The 24,224-nt window shown below is 37.7% G+C and overlaps 3 protein-coding genes across 3 annotated transcripts; 1 reads left to right on the top strand and 2 right to left on the bottom strand.

The window, feature by feature from the left end:
• Positions 1-3,295: 3,295 nt before the first annotated feature.
• LOC113750743 (protein SLOW WALKER 1) lies at positions 3,296-5,169 on the top strand. Its single transcript, XM_027294686.1, has one exon. It carries the CDS (start codon positions 3,373-3,375, stop codon positions 4,996-4,998), a length of 1,626 nt encoding a protein of 541 aa, XP_027150487.1. The 5' UTR covers positions 3,296-3,372; the 3' UTR covers positions 4,999-5,169.
• An 825-nt stretch (positions 5,170-5,994) lies between these two features.
• LOC113764632 (sister-chromatid cohesion protein 3) lies at positions 5,995-17,254 on the bottom strand. The gene is made up of 22 exons (XM_027308596.1): positions 16,935-17,254; positions 16,603-16,828; positions 15,740-15,852; positions 15,543-15,635; positions 15,215-15,375; positions 14,894-15,130; positions 13,991-14,135; positions 13,709-13,887; positions 13,415-13,554; positions 13,197-13,324; positions 12,102-12,275; positions 11,105-11,266; positions 10,818-11,018; positions 10,602-10,739; positions 10,276-10,476; positions 10,004-10,148; positions 9,401-9,507; positions 9,089-9,226; positions 7,557-7,822; positions 7,340-7,464; positions 6,685-6,993; positions 5,995-6,304 (listed from the first exon to the last, which is right to left on the bottom strand). The coding sequence occupies exons 1-22, from the start codon at positions 16,977-16,979 to the stop codon at positions 6,291-6,293; spliced, it is 3,447 nt and encodes a 1,148-aa protein (XP_027164397.1). The 5' UTR covers positions 16,980-17,254; the 3' UTR covers positions 5,995-6,290.
• A 2,177-nt stretch (positions 17,255-19,431) lies between these two features.
• Positions 19,432-23,512, bottom strand: LOC113760303 (NPL4-like protein 2). Its single transcript, XM_027302860.1, has 2 exons — positions 22,232-23,512; positions 19,432-20,155 (listed from the first exon to the last, which is right to left on the bottom strand). Exons 1-2 carry the CDS (start codon positions 23,213-23,215, stop codon positions 19,901-19,903), a joined length of 1,239 nt encoding a protein of 412 aa, XP_027158661.1. The 5' UTR covers positions 23,216-23,512; the 3' UTR covers positions 19,432-19,900.
• Positions 23,513-24,224: the final 712 nt, after the last annotated feature.

Here is a 24,224-nt window from a genome sequence, read left to right as displayed (position 1 = left end):
TTCAAAACAACATTTAAATAGTATTAAAATAAGTACGGATATTACAGCAATTTTGCTTGCCTAGCCAACTTATAGGCTACAATAGCCTGATCCCTATAGATTTTTTTTGTTTGAAACAAAACTTGTACAAAAAACTAAAAAAGGATGCCAGGTTCCATATGACAGCCAAGATAGGCTGAGTGAGCATAAAAGCCTTAGGGTTATTATTACTTCATCTTCTTAAACTACATCGCTAGTATTAATTTACCTCCTAACATTATCTTTCGATCACTTCACCTCCACAAATAATTCAATTCAACATGTTAACAAATTTTGGATAAAAATATCCGTTTATTTTATAGCATTATTACATTGTTATTATCACTTCATCCATTTACACTGTTTTTCACACTTATTAATACTACAAAAAGAAAAAGAGATATGAGAGAAAGAGATAAAAAATTAGATTTTGAAAAGAAAGAATTTAATATTATCGTATTACTTTAACATCATCAGAACTAGAATTGGAATTGCGTGGTAAACAAAAAAGTAAATTATTTTTAAAATAATAAAAATTGAATTCTTTCTTATTTGTATTAAAAAAAGAAAAATAATAAAAAAATTGAATTCTTTCTTATTTGTATTTAAAAAAAAAGAATTGAACTCTCTCTCTCTCTCTCTATCTTTCTCCCTCCCCTTATTTTTCTATTTTTCTAATATTAATAAAATTACCAAGAAGAAAGAGATTAATGTTTTGAATTTTTTTTCGATACTAAAAAAGAGAAGAGTTATTCTGATTTTTTGTATTGTTTTTATTATACAAAGAGTACGGTACTTTCTTTTAAAGTTTTTTAACTTGTTAAATTAGTTTAATGGTAGGATAAATTGACTAAAAAGAACTCTATGGGGTAATTTGATACTAAGATTATAGTTTATGAGAATAAATTGATAATAATTTTAAGGGTTAAACATGTATTTTCACTTGAATTAACAAATTTCATTAAGTTTGACCATTAATTTTAGGGGTAAAGTGACTAAAAAGTAACATTAAGGGAAAAATTGATAATGACACTAAATGTTAAGGAGGTAAAGTGATATCACACAAGTGTTGCAAAAGTAGCAAGCATTCGGTCTTAAAAATAACTGAGGTATAGCCCAACCATTGGACCCACTAAAGTGAATCGAAGCAAGCAAGTTTTTTTTTATAAAAAAAAAAAAAAAAAGAACTAAGCAAGCCAGAGCTTCCGCCTAGATTTCTAAAAATGCACTACTAATCTTTGCTGAATTCTCGTGTGTTAAAACACGTTTAGGGTCAAGTGCTACCGCTACCCATCCATTCCCTGTGGCACTGGTTGACGGATCATAGCGGGTTCCGTTATCAAATGTGATAAATAATTAAGTGCGAGGAGTGTCTGCAGTTCCAATTTGTGTCAAACGAAAATTCCATGTTGCCAACCTGCTTTACCGAAAAAAAGAGGCCCGAATCCGATTCATGACTTGACTTCAGTGGAGACATTCATGGTGCAGTTTTCACCATCTGTTCCACCTCAAAGGTTGTGTCCTTTCCCATTACCATTTACCACTGGGTTCCTCGGGATCCAAATTCGCTAAACGAGGAGAGGAGGTCTCTCTTTATCTCTTCCCTTCCCTACATCGAGAACAGGTTGCTAATAGACAGCAACCTCGGTCAAATAGTACTAATGCTGCTTCGTTCGTGGGACATGCATTGTACAAGGAATTGCACTTTAGCAGGGATAGGTAAAAGACCAAATTAGCTTCCAAATCTCTTGATGATTAATTAACTGGTTCTGGTATAGAGAGAACCCTGCGGAAGCTGCAGCTTCTTAACTAGCCATTCCATATGATACGATACCCAAACGTGATAAGAGTAGCAGCCAGCCTCTCATATCATATCTGGCTTCCAGTATCGAAAATTCTTTCCATCTGCTATTAGGAATATGAATGAAGCAAATTCGTCATAACTGCAGGTTCAGGAAACAAGACTTTAAGAAATGCAATTCGCCACTTTCTATTTCCGTCAACTAGATTCGTCACTTTTAGCTGGAGATAAATAATTAGATAGATAACAAGTTGTTTCCTAGTAGAGGATTTTGAATTCTTGAGATTCAAAAAGTTGTCTTGAATGTGAATAGAAGAGCCATTTACCACTTTCTATTTCAGCCCTTTTTGTTTATTTCAGGAGGTCTCTTCCCAAATGATAATACGCTTCCCCAGCCCCAAGAGGCACTTGACTTTGTAGAGGCAGGCATTGAGAAAATCGCTTTTATGACAGTACTTTGCATTGAAAAGTTTGCTAAATAAGGACTTAGGTTGAGAAATGATTCTACAAGCTGCTCTCACAGCACGATTCATTTCTTCTCTTTGACTGTAATCCTGGTCCTCAAAATTTCGATTTACATTTGATATGTTTCCCATGGAATCCCCAACCTTGTCAATCCACCACCGTCCACATAAAAACTAGCAATGAGTTTGTCTATTGATTTGACGACATGTACGTACTGGACTAGAGATGACAGGATTGACCTGGCCAAAGTTACTTCTCCAGCAATAATAGAGAGTGACGAGTTCTTTCAACATGCTACACGTCTGATTATGCGATGTGAAAAATATAGTCTCAGACCTTGATAACGCCCGGTAAACAAGACAGATGCGGCTGTGGCCTGTGAGAGTAGAGCAAATAAATTGTTGAGAAGATATATATATACACACACACACACACTAGACTAACAAATATATATTAGTGTTTTAGGCATACTTGTTAATATTTAAATTTTTTTTAAAGATATTTGTTAAAATTATTTTTTATGAGATTTGGTTTTATATTTTTATAATATATACAGAAAATTGACATTTACTTAAATAAAATGTATAAATGGACTATTATTTGGCTGTGAGTAGTTATAAAAAGAAAAGCACAAGTAGATATGATAATGAGCAGGAAAGACAAAAGTAGACATGATAGTAGGTATTGATAGATTATAAAATATCAAATTTTTATTTATGTCAAAAGACTCCATACCCTTTTATATATGGTATAAATAGAGATAAGGGTAAATCTGAAAACACGTAAAATTAATATCAAATCGGTGTTAACTATCTACGCAGACTTTATTATTATAAAGATAATGCCTTATTTTTATTCTATATTCATTTCATTTATTTTCTCCTTATTTCAAATTCCTTATCATTTTCTTAAGAATCAAATTTATAACAATAAATAATTAAATATAATTAGACGAAATCCTGGCATAACAATAAATAATTGAAAAGGACCCCAAAAACCCTGGCCGCTAAACCCTAGCTCACCCACTCGACTGAGGATGGAGTCGGCCTCCTATTAGTATTTGCAGTGACAAATCCTGAACAGCACCCATGGCAATAATGGCCGAAGAAGATGAAAGGAGAAGCACAACGGCCAAAACCTTCCCAGTAAGGCCAAAGCTGAAACCCACCTCTAATAAGTCCACCCCGACTGCAGAATCCAAATACTGGCGCTCCTTCAAAACTCCAAAAGACCTCCAACTTCCAGCCCTAGTAGCCTCCATAACCTCCATTTCTTTTGCTCCCACACCCCCTCATGACTTCGCCCTCACCCACTCCGCCACCGTCACTATCTTCTCCTCCCAAAATCTCGAGCCCAAGGCCACAATATCCTCCGCCTTCTCCGACACCGCCACCTCCGCCTCCTTCCGCTCCGACTCTCGGCTCCTCGCCGCTGGTGACCTCTCTGGATCTGTACACGTCTTCGATGTTAAGTCCCGTAATCCACTCCGTCGCCTCCGTGGCCACTCCCGGCCCGTCCGCCTGGTCCGCTACCCCCGGGTCGACAAGCTCCACCTCTTCTCCGGTGGCGATGATGCCGTTGTAAAGTACTGGGACGTCACCACTGAAACCCAACTTTTCAATCTATTAGGCCACAAAGACTACGTCCGGTGTGGCGACGCCTCTCCGGTGAGCGACGATATGTTTATATCGGGATCTTATGACCACACAGTTCGGGTCTGGGATGTACGGGCCTCAACTTCGGGTTCTGTCATGGAAATTAGTCACGGTAAACCCGTGGAAGATGTAATTTACCTTCCATCTGGCGGGATAGTTGCCACTGCTGGCGGGAATACCGTGAAAATATGGGATTTAATCGGAGGTGGGCGATTACTCCATACAATGGAGAGTCACAACAAGACTGTTACATCGCTTTGTGTGGGGAAGATTGGGAGGGAGGGTGGGGAGGAGGCACAACAATATAGAATTTTGAGCGTTTCATTGGATGGGTATATGAAGGTGTTTGATTATGCAAAGTACAAGATCACTCATTCGATGAGGTTTCCGAACCCTTTATTGTCTGTTGGGTTCTCACCGGATTGTTCGACGAGGGTGATTGGGACTTCCAATGGGACATTGTATGTTGGAAGGAGGAGAGTGAAGGAGGAGAGTGCAGGGGAGCAGGCATTAGTGGATTTTGCAGGATTGGCCGTCGCGGAGGATGAGCCCAAGAGACGGTCACTAAGGCCGTCATATTTCAGGTACTTCCGCAGGGGCCAGAGTGAGAAGCCTAGTGAGACTGATTACTTGATTATGAGGCCAAAGAAGGTGAAGTTGGCGGAGCATGATAAGCTGTTGAAGAAGTTCAGGCATAAGGAAGCGCTGGTGGCTGCTCTGAATGGGAAGAACCCAGAGAATGTGGTGGCCGTCATGGAGGAATTAGTGGCGAGGAAAAAGTTGCTGAGATGTGTTTCAAATTTGGACTTTGAGGAGCTTGAGCTGTTGTTGCTGTTTCTGCAGAGGTACTCTACCATGCCGAGGTATGCATCATTTTTGATGGGGCTGGTAAGTAAAGTTGTTGACATGAGAACCGAAGACATTAGATCATCTAATGAATTAAGAGGGCACATTAGAAATCTCAAGCGAGATCTTGAGGAAGAGATAAGAGTACAGCAGTCTTTGCAAGAAATAGAGGGTATAATCTCTCCTTTACTAAGAATTGCTGCCAGACGATGATTATTCGAATTTGCTGCCTCACAATGATTGTAGTCTTCTTCTGTATGAACATCTTATTTATTCAAATATTATGCCCTCCTCTGTTTCATTTTCTTGGATCAACTCCATAGAGAGAAGACAGAGACTATTTAGCTGATACTTTAATGCACACTCCCCAGGTCCTGGATTTTCTTCTAGAAAATTGTTAAATGATGCCCTCTCCTTTCAGTCTTGTTTTTCTTTTCTTTGATTGTCATGGGTTAAATCACTCACACACCCCCCCCCCCCCCGGCGCTTTACTCCAGAATGGTTGTTTTATAGAACCGCAGGCTTAAGATAGGCCAGACGAGCCTGCACCTTCTTTTTCATGCAACATGGAATCTTGTTCTCATTTTGAAGTAGAACTTCGGAATTTTGTTCTCGTTATGAAGCAGAGCTTACGGTCTTGTGAATATGCGGAAACACATCTGCAATGACCCATAGATTCTTTGCAATTGTCGCGGACTTGGTCTCAGATTCCGATTCAGCCAGCATCCATTGTCACTATCAAATTAATTTTCCCGGTCCGCTGGGAGAATATTCTGTTTCACCTTCCTTTAGCTATATGTTACTAAGGAAGAATGAAATTGTATGGTATGCGAACCTCAATGATCCGCATCGATAAGTGGCAAACTTGATTGGCATGGCGCATAAAGATTAGTATTTTAAAACCTGGTACCATTGATGGAAAAGAATGAGCGCAGGCTATGAATTGATCACAACTACTCAGGGGGCGCTTGGTTCTTACTTTCGAATTGGAAAGGGAAATGGAATAATTCCTAGAGTAACCACTAATGAGGGTTTTGGTCAATTCCTTCCAATTTGATCAGAACCATGAATAGTCAAAGTTTAAGGCATGATTCCAATATTTCAATTTCCATTGCACTGGACCAAACGTGCAATGTTGGAATTATTATAATTTCAAGTAACAAAACCCCTAAACCAAGCAGCCCCTCAGTTCTTTAAGAAAAACGGCTCTTAAAATGTATCCCACCAACAACAAAAACTGGGACAGTGGTAACTACCATAGCGGAGGAACTTGGTAAATTTGCTCAATACCACCATACAGATGATAGACAAATACACATCACATCATCTCTAGGAGAAGAAAGACTTCAACATTCTAGCCAATTTGCTCAAGATACGATACTAAATCTATGATACAACTCACCATGTACACAGGTAGGGCACTTCAAAGTGCAAAAGCATAAGGTTGGGAACACGGTTGGCCTAATAAATTAACCAAGCAAAAATCTGAAAGCTGGAAAACCATGCTAGCTGGAAGCCCCTGCATTGCAGAAAATAGCTGTAACATATAAACATATATGTACACACACACACACACACACACAAAACCTCGTCCTTATCATTCAACTGATTTTGATGGAACAAATATTTCAATGTTTTGTAACTGCTGTCAAACATGGTTTATCAACCATTAAAGCTGTTTGACCAAATCCTGGGCTAGAAATTTTGAAACAAGTAAAATCTAGCTTATAAAGAAGTACTTTTCAAGTGTCCTTGCACAAATTTTTTCTAGTTCTTTAACACAGTCTGACGGGCAAGCAATTCATTAAGTCTCTGGGTAAACTATAAACACAGACCCACACAGGAATACTGAAATTTATACCCGAGTAAAATTTTATAGTACAAGTTACGAACTTATACCTGATGTTCTGGAAGCAGCCAAGTCCCCTGCAGCTCTACTAGCGTCCCCCATTTTAGCTTGACTTCTCTTTTCCTCCCTGGAAACCCTCAGTGCCCTTAACTTGGATGATGATTTAAAGGACCGTATCAAAGGAGCGTCCTCTTCTTCCTCTTCTTGCTTCTCTTCTTCACCTTCAGCAAACTGATCAGATTCACTGATTGAATCTTCTTCTTCACTTGAACTATTCTCATCAAAGAGTTTCTTTCCTTGTAAATTCTGCTTTTTTCTTGGGCGACCACGGCGTCTCACAGTTGTCCCTTCTTTCTCATCTGCAAATCAATTGTGTTTTCATAATATTAAGCAATACATCCCAACCAGCTCACTTTATTTAACCATGTATGAAGAAATTTTTGGACCTTATTTCACCCCTCAATACCAAAGAAACTCTAAAAAGAGCTACTTTCAGAACCCAGTTAACGATCAGAAGCAGGTACCCAGTGACTTGAAGAATCAAAATCAAAACTCATTGCAAGTGCAACCATTGATGACAAATTCAGAGGTTATACTAATACAAGAGAGAGACAATCCAAAATTAAAGAATAAAGATATAACTTCAAAAAGCTAACTCTAACAATAACACAGCACTGAAAACCCAAAGTGCAATCATAGGAATACCTTGTAAGCCCTCATCTTTGTCATACTTCTCACGAAGAGTGTCAACAAATGCAAAATATGGGCGCCAGCCGCTGGGATCTTCATCGGTGTTGACGTTTTCAGTTCTTTTTTCAACATCTTTCAGCCTGCTCATGGAAAAGCAAGCATTAATGTAATCTCTAATGGACTCTCCTTCACAACATTGGGCCAACATACTGCCAAGAAGTAAAATTCTTACACATTCAGAATATCGGTTGGGGGAAGTTTGGACACAAAATGCAGAACAGCGCCATCCAAGAAAGACAGTTGCTTTGGTGCATCCCTAAATGCATACTCAATTCCAGCTGAGACAATATAAAGAATGTCCGATCTATACTTGTTTCGAGAAACGCCGACGAAAAGTCCAGAAAGCCGAGCAGCCAGATGTTTACAGTCCTGAAATGACTTGCTCGCTAGGGACTCATCACGGCCAGTAGAAAGTACTACCAGATGCCGTTGATAGGCCTATTCTCACCAAAAGCACGAGATATAAGTATAATTGAAGTAGAAATAAAGCACAAATATCAATCCAATGACAAAATCCAAGAGTATGATCTAATGTTAGCACACCTGAACTGTTCCCCATCAGTGAATCACTTGGAAAAAATTCATGTATTTTTTCATTCTTCTTTCAGTTAGTAACATAAAACAAGCTATTAATTTTTTTCTTCAAACCTTCAAATTATTATCTCTTACCCTGTTGTCCACATTCTCTATGTAACTTTACATTCTTCCTGATAAGCAAAGCATAGATATTCTTTGCATGTTTGCATATCAAACTATTTGATTCTCTCAACTAAATAGATAATATTTATCATCCAAAAGCATCTAAAACAGTGACAATTTTGAAATATCCATATTTATAGTCTAAAAATTAATGCTACTATTTATGTAATTTCATCCACAAGCATGCAGTCAGTTCACAAACTGTATCTGATGACATTAAATTGCTTATTCAAAAGTGGTTTACTTTTGAATTTCTGGTCAGCAGACAGATAATGTAAATAGTCCTTCAAACCATACAAAATTCCTTGCTACCATAATTTAGAACATCCTAGACTCTCCCCTCTCTAATCATCCAGTCTTAGACTTGAAGATCGTTGATATTAAATATGGCCTAGATTACAATACATTCGATTGTTCATTATCAACTTTACATTTCTATATCCACATACAAATATTTCTTAAAACAGAAAGTAACTACGGGCTAGTCAGTATCACTTATAACTCCAAATCCAAGTCCACCACAAGCATTCTACATGAAGCTGATCAAATTTTGCTGGATATAACACAAGCATCCCACTGGCTCACATACATGTAGAAAAGAAACTAAAACCCGAATCCACATGTACAAGAATACTTTCTTCTCCAGCAAGTTTTATTTGAGAGATAACTCCTGTTCTCAATTTGTAAGACAGCATAATTCAAGTCCTGATACAAGGTAACTTCATACAGTAGCCTAGCAATTCTATTCCTGTTGTGTCCTTTCCACCCTAACCACAGTACACTAATACAGAACAAAGTTTTGAAGATATAACAAACAAATGAAGATAAAAGGTATCCTGATAAGAACATATTTTCTTTGACTTCATTCCTTAACTTACAAATCTGAGTCAAGACTCACGTTGCAGGGAACTCTCAGCTAACAAGAGTAAGATAAACAATTCTGCTTCCTAGACACAATTATTAAATTATTAACCTGGTTGTCAATGATGAACAACAAAGTCTTACCCTTTTTAAAGCATCTAGGAGAATAATTGACATATCACCATCTTTTTTCCGTAAAACAGCAATTAGATGCTTTACAATCTCAGCCACACTCGTTCCGTGCATCACAAAATGAGAGATAATCTCTGAACCAAGATAATCCTGCACTCATCAATTTTAGAAAACAAATTATCAAACCATTTTGCCGCTAAAAAATCAAAAATTAATCATAGACAATTAAGCAACCCCCGTGCAGAAATCATTATTTCCATTCCCCAAGCAGAATTGCCAGACATCCTCAACAAGTATTAACATATGGAAGCATCTGTAACTGACCTTAGGAACTGCTTCAGTAGCAACAACTTTCGCAGCAGCAATCATAACGGCATCACGATTGGTCTCCTCAACATATTCCTTGTTAACATCTTCATCTTCTGTTTCGTCTGTTGCATGTTTGCAGGGGAATGATGTTTTAAAAAAACTGTGCTGAAAGCAACAGTTAATGTTGGTAATTTTATGGGCAAAATAAGGATCACGTTATTTTTTGAGTCTTCACTACTTTGGCCTCCGCAAAATACAAAGTTGGGAAGGACATGTTAAAACTACCTCAGAAAAACTTTCAAAGAAAGATTTCATAAAAATACATTAAGATGGGAAGACAAGATGACTTTATCACGCTATCATTGATATTTCATCATTGTGTAAATTCAGGCCTGGTGATAACCTTAAGAGTGTAGTTTGGATAAGGAAATTAGAAATTTATGATCAGCATCACAAGAAGAAACTGTACGGCAAATACAAACTCCTACTACACTGGGACACTGATTGATTATAGAGTAAAAGGTACTAAGACAAATGCAGAGATCACCATCCAACCCAAAGCACAACAAAAATGAATTGAACATTCAACAACTTTTGTTTACATAAAGCCCAAACCACCTGAAACATGCAGTTGTTGCTCACACGTTCTCCAAAACTTTTGAAGAATGGGCTCAGATGGACAAAAGCCTAGGCTTTCCAATTTTGTTGAAGCATAATTATCCATTCTGAACAAGCACCAGATTTCCGCAAGTATTGTACATACCTTCATGAAGCATAAGACCAGTTAGCCCAGAGAGATTTTAAAATATGTGAACAGCTTATTTCAGCAAAAAGCTGTGCGACAAAATAAGGTGGCTGAGCATGTATACAAGTTCAAAAAGGACGTATACCCTGCATGCCAACTGACTTCCAGATTTACTCTCTTCTTCATTTTCAGGATGGAGTAGAAAGTGCTCAAGTTGTTCACACAAGGTAGTGCGTTTCAGCAGAAGGGAGGCCACTGTTGCCTCAGAGACTTTTTCACTAGTTATAATTGAATGCAGCGACCAGGCAACATGCATATACATGTTAAGAAGAACGAAAGAGATGACCTGAATTATCACAGGCAGATAATATCATGATAGATAGATAGACAGACACAGGGAGAGAGAGAGAGAGAGGGAGAGGGAGAGGGAGAGGGAGGGAGGGGAATAAATCAGGTTTTCACATAACTAACCTCCTCGTCTATGTTTCTGAAACGTTGAAGGATCTGGCAAAAATCATCATACAAGCTATCAATGCCAATTTGTCTCAACAACTGGAATTCATATAACCTTTTCAAATTTACGAGGAGAGAGTATTCATCATCACCATCCTGAAGAACTAATGTATCAGCTTTTAACAATTGCTTCAAAACGTCAGGAAACAAGATAACTCATTGTCTATATTTTACCGCAATTTCTCTCATTGCTGATCTAAATTTGATGATAAGCTCATCCTCAAGCTCTTTTAATTGATTTTGTGCAAAATCTTGTAACTCTCCTCGGCTCTCTGTTGCACAGTAGTTGAAAGCTTTGACGCAAGATCTTAGAGCATCTTTTTCACCGTGCTTGAAGAATGCTTCTTTTACAAGCTTAAGTATATTTTTGAAACTCTAAAAGTACAGTTAAAAGACAAAACATCAATGCTATCAAAAGCTGCACTAACTATTCCATTCAGGAGACGTGTAGTGACACCAACCTGCTCTTGTCTCTTTAGTGAATAAAGTTCAAGATTCATATGAACAATGATTTCCACCAGAAATGGTACTTTTTCCTTGTCAACCATGAATTTGCGAAGAAGCTGAGGATAGTTCTTCATCATAGCAATAGTAATATCACGTCTGTTGTTGTCAAACATTTCCTGTGGTAGCAAGAGGAAAACTAAACTTTAGCTATTCAACTTTTAGCTTTTCATTCATTCCTGAGGAGCTTTCTTTTATTTTATTCTATTTTTTTATGGATTTTATAGGGAATTTGGTAGATAATTTATTTACTAACATAGGCCTCACAGTAAACTTGACATATAAGCTGCTTGATTCAGTTCAAAGTATCTATGAAGAAACTGCAACTATTCAAGAGAGCCAAAGCTCAAAGAACTACAGTACTTAATTTTCTTCTATTCCAGTGCCACCACTCAAAAGGATTAAATTTTCTGGTTGTCTATGTTTTGCATTGAAACAGGAGTTAGCAAACTCATGCGAAAGGGATCAAGCAAAAGTTCACTAAATTGAACCTTCGTAAAAACATTCTCCAACAAGTAAGCTTTTCAAACAACATGGGCATTCTTAGATGCATTAGTCTAATTGACAATAGATGGAAGGTCCAGAGCAAAAACAAAGGACCTAAATGTCTTATTCTGGTTTATACCAAGAAAGACATACATTAAAGAACCATGAAGCATAAGATGCATATCTACGACTGAGAAGCTTCATAGATCATTCTTAATGTAATACTCAAATGCAAAATAGATAAATCATGAAACAGCATATGCAGATGTGTCAAGGAATCACATGATCCTCGTGAAAAATCTAAGGATGGAAAATCAAGGGTCAACTGATATATAAACAACAATAAGAACAAGTTAATTCCTTTTGTTTTAAGCAGAACTAACCTTTAATCTACGAGAAAAAAAAGGCATTGCATCACAAAAGGATGATTAATGAAGTATATATAGATAAATTTCACGGAAAACTCACTCGTTGTGCTTTAGTATAATACTGCTTTCTATTATCAGTGGCTGGCACAATCCTTTCTCCCACTGCCTTTTTAATAGATGAGCAAATAAGTCGAATCAAGCTTGTGGCATCCACATCACTTAGCTCAGAAGATGGATTTTCATCCAAAAGCATAGAAATGATACACTTCCAGTCCTACAACAAGATTCATGTTAGAATATCATCAATATTCATACAATACCTTCCACCAAAAACCTCTCCATGTATACTAAGGAAAGGAAAGGAAAGGATACCAGTGGAAACAAAAGGAAAGGAGGAGGAGGAAAGTGGTTTCCGTCCATCTTGTTTGGATTAAGTATGGAAGGAAAAGAAGGAAACATTAAATGTGTTGTTTGGATTGAGGAAGGTAAAGAAAGGAAAGGAAAAGTTCAAGTGTTAGTTAATTTGTAAGGAATAAAAGAATATTTCAAAAAAGTTTAAATCATTGCATTTATTTTAATTCCTTTTCCTTCAGCAACCAATTCATATAAATAACTAGACCCTTTCCCGCCGCAAAAATCAACCCCAAAAAAAAAAAGATACAACTAAATCCCTCCAATTCCTTCCCCTTCCTTGCCCTCCCAATTGGTCAATTGGTGCCTAAAGGAATTGGAGCAATAATCTAGTAGGACCAAACCAATCCTAAGACAAGTTGCAGAAGGCAGAGGAACATCAGGATTTAGTTGCACTTTCATCATCCATATTTCTGTGGCTTCTTTCCCTTTTAAGATGTCCAATTTTACTATAACTTGGTGGGTTATGGGCTAGCACTTTCATGAAGAGTGGCCACTACCTACTTACACCAAATGAAGGGATTTTCCACGTGAAAATCTAATACAATCCTTATACAGGCTCATCAATTTCCCAAAAAGACCTCTATATATTTTTTCCTTTGCTCACTGCCCATTCTCTCCCTTAGTCTCCTTCATTTCTTTCATGAAATGAGAGAGTATTTCCCAATCTGACCTTAGAACAAGTAAAATATTTTGAAACAAATATTGTTTAACAATCCATTTACTTAGATGTAAGATGTGGCTAATGGCACCAATTCAATTCAAATTAAGCTGTGCAACATACTTTCATGGCATCCATGTACTCCCAGACGTCATCAATTACATATGTACTAAGAATTTGATCAGTTGAAAACTCTCGCAATATCTGTAACATTCTACTAAGATGAACCTCCGAGGAATCATCTTCATCACCTGCAAAAGAAAATTCTGATTGATGCAATCATGCAAGCACTTAAAATAGATGCAGGTAAAGCAAATGTAATGAAACATAGTTAAGGAAACCTGTAGATTGGGAGCTATTAAATTTCTGAGCAATCAAATGATCATACACTAGTGCCCCAATGGCACGCCTGATCTCTGGAGGCTCATCAATTAATAAGTCATATAAAGAACCTAATTCTTCATCAGGAACAAGTTGATGTCTGCAGGACATAAGAAAGACAACTTATTAAGCAACAGCCTCCACAAGTACATGCGACCTTGCAAAAATAGCTATTATGCTTTCTTCTACTTTATCCCAAGCCCCCACCCACCACCTGGAAAAGAACAATCAGTGATTCCTAATTAGAGCAATACCTTAGTAGTTGTTTCACAAGTCCAATAGCACATACTGCCACAGAAATATCAATGTCATCAGCAAGCTCAAGCATCCGTTTATAAAACCTCTCGGTGAAGAGGCCAAGGGATGGGACATTATCATCCACTTCATAAAGATTTTGTAGCGCAAGGACAGAAGCTTTTCGTACACCAGAACTCTTCAAATATAACCAAAATATCAAGCAAAAATGAGTTTTCTGTACCTCAGGCGATTTGCAAACAAAACACACGATACAAAGCTTGATTAGCAGAGCAGCTTACTTTGTCATTCAGTGTCCATCCCAGATATTTCAAGTACAAATCCTGGAGGAACAGTGATGGATATAACAAAATCCAAACACCAAGAGACTGAATGCATGACATTCGGATTTCAGGATCTATATCTCGGTACCGGTGTACAAATAACCTATGGAAAGTAATATGTATAATGCATTTAAGAGAGCAAGAACAAGAAGTGTTAAGAACCTCTGCATAACCTACATCAGATGACAAAGAAAAACCATGCACTCTACATGGGAATATGTATAGGTGCATTCACAGATATATAATTTTTGTATAGTAGTTTAAGTTATAAGAAAAAACCAAAAAAGAAAAGAGAGTGAGTTGAATTGAGGCAAGGAAAAAGCATGGCTTGTCTGCAACACTGATAAGCCAGTGATTGAGGGGAAAAAGATCAAACCCAGAGGAACCTGGCACTAAAATTCCTTATCTGAAGTGAACCTTCACACACAGTGCAGTTGAAACTAATAACACTTGTAACAGTCAAGCCAACAACACTAGAAACATTTCACTAGCGAATTCAAACATCCCATTACCTACAGAGGCACACAACCAAGACCACACTTACAGCAGTTATAAAAAATTAACTTCAATACATATCTTGCTAATTTAACACTACTTCATTCCATGTGAAACGTCTTCTTTTATTTTTTTCATTTATGCCAAAGTTAAGTTAAAACTATTTCACACAAAACTTTTTAACCGCATGCTCGGGGGCTACATCTGTACCATCTCTAAACAATATGAAATTTTCAACTCTTTCTTAATTTCCATGGTCTGTAAAAGTTGAACATTCATTTTGAGAGGAAAGTTAGTCAAGTTACATCATAATAATAATAATAATAATAATAATAAACAATGTACCCTACAAAAAGTGGATCCTACCCAGTGAATAGTTTGCGCATCATCTCCTCTATCACAGTTACCCTCTCATGTGTCATGGATAGCCTCTTATTGAGCGACTCCACACGGGGCCCATCAGTTCTTTTTTTCTTTTCAGCATTTAATTGCCTCTGAGTAGTTTCTCGCTGTACACCAAGCATCTTGGCAACATTTATGAAGGATGTAACAAGCTGAAGCCCCATCAGTGAAGCAACCTGACGGTAAACTCTTGGAGGAGTACTAAAATCCAAGGGCATAAATAACTAAATTAATTAGATAACTGAACCAGTTAAAGGGCATTTGATAACAATGGAAATCACATACCATGATAATGCAATTATGTAGTCCATACACTTGTCAAATAAGCCCTGATCAAATAGTGGTCCATTTTGACACTCAACAACTACACTGTCCCAGAAAGCCACAAGATTATCCTTGAAAATCTTGAATTCCTTCTTTGAACTTTGATAATCTTCAACTGCACCCTAAGATTTCATGATTATCATGGAAAACTAGGTGCAGAGGTTAATGTATTGGATGATACACAACTTTCAGTCTAGAACATAAGAAGTATGCTAATGTGAAAATTTTGTTCAGAAAATACAGTGTGTATATGGAGCATAGAAATTGTAAATCTAATTAAGAAGGATACTTTGCTGGCCAGATTAACAAGAGCAACTACTACATCGTCAACATCAGTCTTATCCAGGAATTCTTCTTTAATGTGATACTTTGCTCCACATGCCTACATTGTTGAAAGTTTCAAGCGTGGTTAACACATCATATCAGACCATCAAAAGATAAAAATGGAAGAACTTTAGAAGTTCAAAATTTTCAAGAACAAATCACCTCAAAGAGCATTGTTAGAAGTTCAACTGTTGCAGGCTTTGGATCTTTCTCATATCTTTCAACCCAATGTTTAACCAATTGAGGAATTTGTTTCCCATTCCCTTTAATAATCTCTGCAGTTCAATTGAAGTTCATCCTCTTAGAATCAATAAATAAAATGTTTACCAAAAAAAAAAGAAAAATCCTCCTAAATGAGCGCACACGAGAAGCACGTAAAATATTATGTGATATTAGCAACCAAAATAACTTAGGTACACTAAAAGACAATGTAAACAAAGCAGCATCACATAAACATCAAGAATTTGGAAAATGCTTTACTATTCAATAACTGGACAGATAAGCTGGACTTTGTAGATTTCTTAATTTTGCAAGTCAAACAATCAAGTTACAGGTAAAAGATCATAAACTGACATCGAGTAAGGAACTAAGCAAGCTATAAAAGTCATTTCTCCAAAAAGCCGTTAATAGCAGAAACTACAGCTACAAAGTTCAGAGCCAATTGGGAAATCGCAACATGATGAACTTGGTATTTGCTCTGCGAAACTGCAAGTGAAGAAGAAAAAAGGTCCCCTGATTGGAAAACAATTTATCACGTAGAAGAGGACAAGTTGTTGAATGAGACGGCATAACCAATCAGACAACAGTTAAGCAACCGTAAAGTTAAATCTAATTGTAAGAGTACCAGTCATCGACAGAAAGAACTGACAATTCTTAATTGAAAAATGGACCAAAAAGGTCTTGCAAATCCACAACTCCGTAGTGTAAAAAGAAGAATCCTCTAAGGTCGAGGAACTTGTGAAACTCTTCAAGGAACAAAACCACAACAAAAAATCCACGGCAGTGGTAACAAAAGTGAAATATACCAATCAAGCGCTGGCTTGGCTTCCGTCCGGAGGCGGAAACACCAACAGCAGTAGCCCTATTTCTCTTAGCTTTGGAGCGAGATTCTTCAAAATCGTCAGAAGACTCCTCTCTTTCCTCCTCCTCGTTCTCGCTAATTTCTCCACGAGTGCTATTGGCGGCCTTGCTGTGGGGGGCCTGTGGTTGTGCTCGGTCGTCGTTGGCTCTAGTCTGAGCCCTAGTTCTTTTCTACTTGGGAAAAAATTAATAGGAATTAGGCAACTAACCGGAAAAGATGAAGATATACGGACCTACACCAACCAAAAGTTAACTTGGAAAACAAATAAAAACTAACCGAACGGCGAGTGACGATCTCCGATGCGACTTGCTCGTCTTCCATCAAAAGTACACACGGCTACAGCCTCCTCTCTGTTTGCCGTACGGCGAGAGAGAAATACTAGCAGTGAAAGTGAATGAGTATGGTGGGGAGCGGAGAAATGGAGCTTTGCCTAGGGTTAAAAATTAGTATGAGAGAGCTATCTAGAGTTTGTGATTTGTGTGAATGAGCGAAGTTAAATCCCAAACCTCCCGCCAACAAATTCAGGAGAAAGTTTAGAAATATGCTGCTGCTCCTACACAACTTACGCTTACTAGCAGTTCGTCTATAATAATCAGTTAGGGGGCGTTTGGTTCGCAGCTTGGAATCGGATTCGGATTTGGAATCGGATATCCTGGGTTTGGAATGAGACCTTTCATTCCAATACATCTGTTTGGTTCAAGTATCTGAAATGGGTATCATTACTATACTTGATGTTTGGTTCGTTGGTTCTTTCGGAATGGAATCTAATAAATTTCCAATTTTAACCTTACCTGTAAAATTGACAATAAACCTTGTCTTAGAGTTTCAAAAGAAAAATTACATAAATCTTATTAATAATCTTGTCATATGTTGGGGAGAGTTATGCAGGTTTTTGTATTTTTAAGGGTAAACAACAAAAAATCCCCCTGTGGTTAAGCAATCATACATAAAAACCCCCTGTGGTTTCATATCATACCAGTCGATACCCCGTGGTTTGAATTAACCTGAAAAGTGGACGAAAATCGTCAAAACAGACGGAGCTGAGTGAATAGACGAAAATAAGGGGGAAACCCGCAAGCGGGTTTCAGGCAGGCTATTTAACAAATTACTTAAAAAAAAAAAAATTTTACATGCAAGCTGCGTTGAGTTGCACATGCCCATCGGAGGGCCCTAGGATGCCCAGCAAACCTCCCCTCTCATCCTCACCCTTCAGGTGAGGGTTTGAGAGTATGTGTTTGATATAAATAGAACAGAAACGCAGCTTTTAGTCATTTTACATAAGGGGGAAACCCGCAAGCGGGTTTCAGGCTATTTAACAAATTTATAATATTCCACGGTCTGCACTTCTAATCTTGCACCAATATGAAGTAGGTGGGTTTCAAGTGATAACTCAACTCACAAAATCAATGGTTTGAGTAACGCCTAAATTCCAATTCGATTTGCGAGTGGGGAACCTTTGGTGATATGATGCAGATCCGTACTTCATCCTATTGATACAAATCTGATGCTTATTGGTTTTGGATTCTTTTGCATTTTTTGGGTTGCATTTGAGATCAGCATTCAAGAAGATGATGGAATAAACTATGATTTTCATTTTGACCCCACAAAGTCAATAGCGGAAGACAAAACAAAAAAGAGCCAGAACCCACAAAAAAGAAGCACTAAAGCTCAAGAATCATGAAGATCTGCTAACTGCTAATATCAGAAGAGAAAACAAAATAAGAAAAGTGTGCAGATTTGCCGGACCGTACAGAAAGCATAGTACGTACTGCTCCCAAGAGCAAAAAATCTAAAGAAACTAGAGATACAAACCTTTTAAGGAGCAATCTACAAGGGAAATGGAAGATTGAGAATCAGCAGAAGAAGATCCACTATTGCACAAATTATTCTTGTTTATGGACTTGGAGAATAGAGAACTTGGAACAAGAAAACAAACAGAAGAAAACTTGCGTACCTCTCTAGTAGCACAGATGTGGTTTTCATTCGTTTTTTTTCTTCTTCCCACGGCAAAAGCTCCAGCTTGTCGTGTTTTTAAGGGGTAATTAGGGCAGAGAATTGGGGAGAGAAAGGCGACGGAAATAATGAAAAAGAGAGGAAGAAGAGGGACCGGGAATAAGATTTGGGTTTTGGACAAAACCCACGAACTTAGTCAGGAATGGAGAAATGACATATTTTTAGATATCATTCCAATATTTCAATTCCAATACCAGTAAACCAAACATGAGTTATGGGGTTTATTCCATAACCCCATTCCGATACCCTCTTACCAAACGCCCCCTTAGAGGGAGGAGCGGAAAACCCCCATAATACGGTGACGCTGTCTTGCTTCAGAAGCCTCTCTGTCCAAGACGGACAGTGGTGCTTGCCGCTGTGGAGCTGGGGTCCGGTCCGGTATAAAATTCCTTTCCTTTCTACTCTTTTTTCGTCCCTCCATGGGGAAATTTGCAAATTTGTTGAGCTTTTTCTTTCTGGATTTCTCGAGTATCTTTTTTTTTTTTTTAACTATCAGTTGGTTTGTTTGGATAAAGTATTATTTAAAATATTGTTTCGAATAATTATTATACTATTTTTAATAATATGATATATATATAAAATAAAAAAATAATTAAAAATATAAATTAGAAAATATGCTTCCGATGCAAAAAAATATTATTTGAAAATAATTGATATCCAAACACAGCCACATGTGTATTATTCACTCAAGACATCGGCCTCCTGCGACTTCCATGTAGACAACCGTCTAAGCTAATTAATAATTAAACCCAACACTAACTTGACCTTAATATATAGCATAAAATAATACCAAATAATGTAGAATTCTAATTAGCTTGGTTTAAAACTCCTTAAAGGCATCAAGAAACCATAAGCGGGAAAAAAAAAAAAGAACCACCATCTATGACGAGATTTTAACGAGTTATTATACCTAAGCTGAAGGTTTCAAACGGCTCTTTTTCTCATTATCTTAATTCACATAATTTACCCCTGGATGCATGTACTTGGGACTTATAAATACAAAGTACATTGGGCAGACGTGCAACTATTACCCAAACAAATTCTGCGGTACAATTGTCGGATCCACGCTGCACAAGTCAATTGCCATGGTACCCATGTTTACGTGAAAGCATCGGGGCATCAAGGGCTTACTTGGACTTCCATTAAACCAGACAAACATATTGCTTCCTCCCTGATCACCCGAAGACCTCATGTCATGTCGGCTTTGGCAATGAACAAGGTGGACATGATCAGGATGCGCTAGCCATTGATTCAATTAGAAGCTGGTAACCTTCAGGAACAGCTGACCGTGTATGGACACATTCAGCCAATGCAGGGACATCAGCATTGATGTCCAAAAACCTAGCCAGCAAGAGTAGCAGATGGAAGTCAGAAATTCGCTTCACAAATGGGAGGTTCTTTGCTCGGTCCAGATGGCTTCTCAAAGCTTTCATGGTGACAAGATCATTTCTGTTCTCAATTGGAAATGTTGATGAAAGAGGACCCTGCATCATATATAATAATTGGTGCGTGTTAAAAGCATCTTAGAATAGGCATCCAAATCTACGAATTTAAGTTACAACCACAAATTCACAAATTCAAAAACAAAAATTAAGGTAAAAATATCCTTAGAAATACAAAACCAGCTCAAAGAATAAAATCAATGCACTTGACCTCAAGGATAGCAAGTATAGAATTACTCAAACAAAAGACCAAAGTTCCAAAAGGAGGTACAGTAACCAAGTCAAAAGCTAAAACATACAACCATTAGTTCTGATGTAAAGTACTCTAATTTAAGCATTCATAGCAGCAGTATGCCTATTGCAACTAGGGCTAAGAGCTAACGTATACAAGGTAAGCAACTGCAACACACAACACAAGCAATTAGTAATGACTGATCCAATCATCAGTACAGGTGGATAAAGCCAGTTCGAAAATGAGAATGCTAAAATTATACAGCAATTAATTATAAAATTGTCTGACATTTATGTTGGATGTCAAAACTTATCAGTCCTAGCCCCAAGCTCAAACCTGAACCCTAAAAAACTCCTAGTTTTCATCACCTTGCCATTCTCCCTTTTCCTGATTAGTCTATTTAGACAGTATGCAATACACTAATAGCAAATAACTCAACATACAATAAAGAGATGGCATCATATAACAGATCAACTGCAAATAGCCATTGGGATTATATACCTGTGGCTTGTAATCACCTAAGAAGGCAATCATCTTGAAAAAAGAAAAATATGGGAGAACGTTAAACTAACCCCCATACTTATGCATCGTACAACAGAGCTACCACAAACTTGAAGCCTTTTCCAGGACTTTGACACACATTTACTTTCATAAAACTACTTGCCAGGATTGAACATTACATCACCTAGCCATTCTCCCTTATATGCAGTTTATTTACAAATCAAATGATATGTCTTGTGAACATCACATCAAGCGCAAAATAACATGTCATAACACATACAAGGATACTTGTATTTAACTAGTTATTAAATAAGAAATCCTTCTTCAAATACAACTTAATATAGTTCAAAGAAAAACTGGAAAGGGATACAAAGCAAAAAAGGATTGTCCACTCTAGATAAATCACAGGTGTATATAGACTGGAGAGAAGGAGAAAATATCAGAATAGCAAAGTAGAAAAGAAAGTTCAACGCTTCCAGATCCAATAAAGATCTATTATGCCATGTCCTAGTTCTTAGTTCATGTATGTAAATTATTTGAATGGTCTTGTAAAACTGAATGCCATGGATAAACTTAGGACATAGTATAACTATCTTTTTCCTTTTCTACCTGGTTCCAAATCTACATTGCTTTGGAAGCCAGCTAATCTCAACCAGTGGAACCACATCTCGGTCTATCAAACTCAAGCATACTAAGTACTATGCACCAGCCTCTTGTATACTTCCTAAATAGCTTCTTTTTGCACTGAAGCACAACATAAAACCATTGTCTGCTGACAAACCTAGTGAAATAAAGCTCATAGCAGCTTAATACTATCAGGCAAGCTCTTGCAAGATTAGATTTTTCCTGTCAGCTAAAACCATATTCACTTGGTACATTCATTTGACAAGAAGGTTAGTCTAACATTCATGATCAGAATAGCTTTCAAATGAAAAAGAAAGTAGGAAAGCAGTATGAAGCTGAGATGGCCGCTACAAAAGCCATACCAATGATCAAAGATTATAGGTGCTAGTAATTCTCTTATCCATGGATAAAGGCTCCAGGAGGCTAGCCAAAAGAGGAAACCAAAAAGATGACACGGTTCAAATTCAAATCCTAGACATCCACATTTAAGATCACTTCCAAGTTACAATAATGAAGGAAAAGTCTGCTTGTATTATACCAAGTTGAAAAGGAACCAAAACGTCCAGAATTTTGGAGCAATCAAATTTCTCCCATTTTCAAGGTCAAGCAACCGAGATACAAAAAAGGAACTAATGGCTTCTTATCTCTAACAATCAGAACACCATGTATCGCAAAGACACTTAAAAAAAATTCTACCGCCACCACCCCCATACCCCAAACAAAGACGAATCTTTCAGACATAAACAATTGCTATGATGTACCTGGTGATCAGAAATCTTGACAACGACCAAGAAGAAGTCATTGTCAACCTCTTTAGTATCTTTCACTCCGACTACAACATCCTTTTTCATTCTAGATAGCTTCGGATCAAGCCCTTCCGGAATTACTGTCTCAAACCATCCTTCCTTGAACAACCTAATGCACATATCGCTCATCTGAAACGCCTCAAAATGCACATTAGCAAGCCCATCTTCATTCACCTCCAGCTTCACCACCGCCGTGACCCACTCCTTCAAATCGCCCTCAGCATGCAGCTCGGCAGCCTGCAAAATCTCGGCATTGGACATGGTGAAATCCTTCTTGTCCTGACTAATGGTCTGCGTAAATATAAATCCCACTTTCCTCATCCCCAACCCCGCAGCTATCGCTTCCACCAGTTTTTCCTCATCTGGATCGCGCAAGAGAATCAAATTCTCATCCGTCCCCTGCTGCGGCGGCTCGTATATAAAATCCACCTCCACTTTTCCCTCCGGAGACACCGTTCCGTACATAAAACCCCCGCGCTTCACCGCAAAAGCCAGGGTATCGTTTACATAATGCTGGAAGGCGTTAGCGGCGTCGCGATCGAAAGACACTAATTCACAGTGAGAAACCTCTTGGCGCGTAACCCGCATTTGCTTAGCGATGAGGTCATCCATGGTCATCTTCTTGCCGAAGGAGCCGGCGGGGTTGATGAGGGGGCCACCGGCGACAGTGCGTTCGCCGTCGTATGCGAGAAAAATGATGGAGCCGTGGGTGAGGTTGAGGGAGGAGAGTGGGGTTTGGGGATTGGACATGTCGGTGAACCTGGAGAGATCATCTAGGGTTTTGGCCAACAAGAGGTTTTGATTGGTGGAGAGGGTTTGGGATTGGGTGGGAACCCGGAGTTGGGATTCGATTTGGGATTTGAGTTCGCCGATTGTGGATTGTGGGTTTTCGATTTTGAGTCTTTCCAGCCCATCTCTGCTTCGAATTCGTAGCATCATCTTCGCCGTCGCAAACCTTTTTTCTCCGGCTAGGAAAGTTGTCTATAATTTGGGTAATATATACCGATATACGCACGAACTAGTGGTAGGTAGTGGTACGGGTAGCAGAGCAGAAAATACACTACTATATAACGATGATATGATGAATCGTGTGCCTCAAGTTGATTATCACCTCTAAGCTAGGCGGGGAAGTTTGGTATGTTAATTACCAGAGGAGATCCCAATGGAGATCAGCTCCCAAGAGGATTAAGGAATCTCTTCTCTGGCCGAGTGGAACTTGGAACAAGAAAAGAATGGCTTGTAGAGCCGCACACGTTAAGTACTTAACTCGAGTTTGTTCTAAATTCCAACTATAAGGTACCTCTTTCCTTTTGCTTTTTTTTTTTTTTTTTTTTTTTTTTTGGGTCTAGCAAATTCCTTCCTTTTTTTTTTTTTTTTTTTGTGACTAAGGCTGTTATTTTTATGAGATTCTTTCCTATCCAATCTCCTTCTTTTCTTCAAGATAAATAATTAGTGTGTTTGAATAGTAGATTATTTGAAATAATTTTAAAAAAGCATATATTGTAACACTTTTTGATATGATATATATATAAGATAAAAATGTGATTAAAAATTGTGCTGATGATACAAGCAAATAAATTTTTATAAATAATTCAATATCCAAACAAGCATAATAATGCTTTAAATTGGGTGTAAATTAAGAAAAATCTAATTACACTTTACATTAAACTTATGGTATAACTGAAATGACTTTTCAAAAATCTTTTGGAAAAGTGAAAACATGCCAATGATGCATTGATGTCCATTTCCTTACAAATTCCTACGCTGATATGTCACGCGATTGAATGAAAAATGTAAAATACACCTCTAAAACTTGAATATTATTAAGGTTTTTTCAATTAAGACAAAGGATAAGCACGTATAATATAAAGTGTGGGCTCAACAAAAATTTAATTATATCAATCGACCCTCCATCTGGCAAGGTGTTTTTGTCAATATTCAACACTTG

This window comes from Coffea eugenioides, chromosome 1 (genome assembly GCF_003713205.1).
Source record: "Coffea eugenioides isolate CCC68of chromosome 1, Ceug_1.0, whole genome shotgun sequence".
NCBI lineage: Eukaryota > Viridiplantae > Streptophyta > Magnoliopsida > Gentianales > Rubiaceae > Coffea > Coffea eugenioides.
The sequence above is the reverse complement of the archived record's forward strand: the minus strand, read 5'-3'. Positions and strand labels throughout refer to the sequence as shown.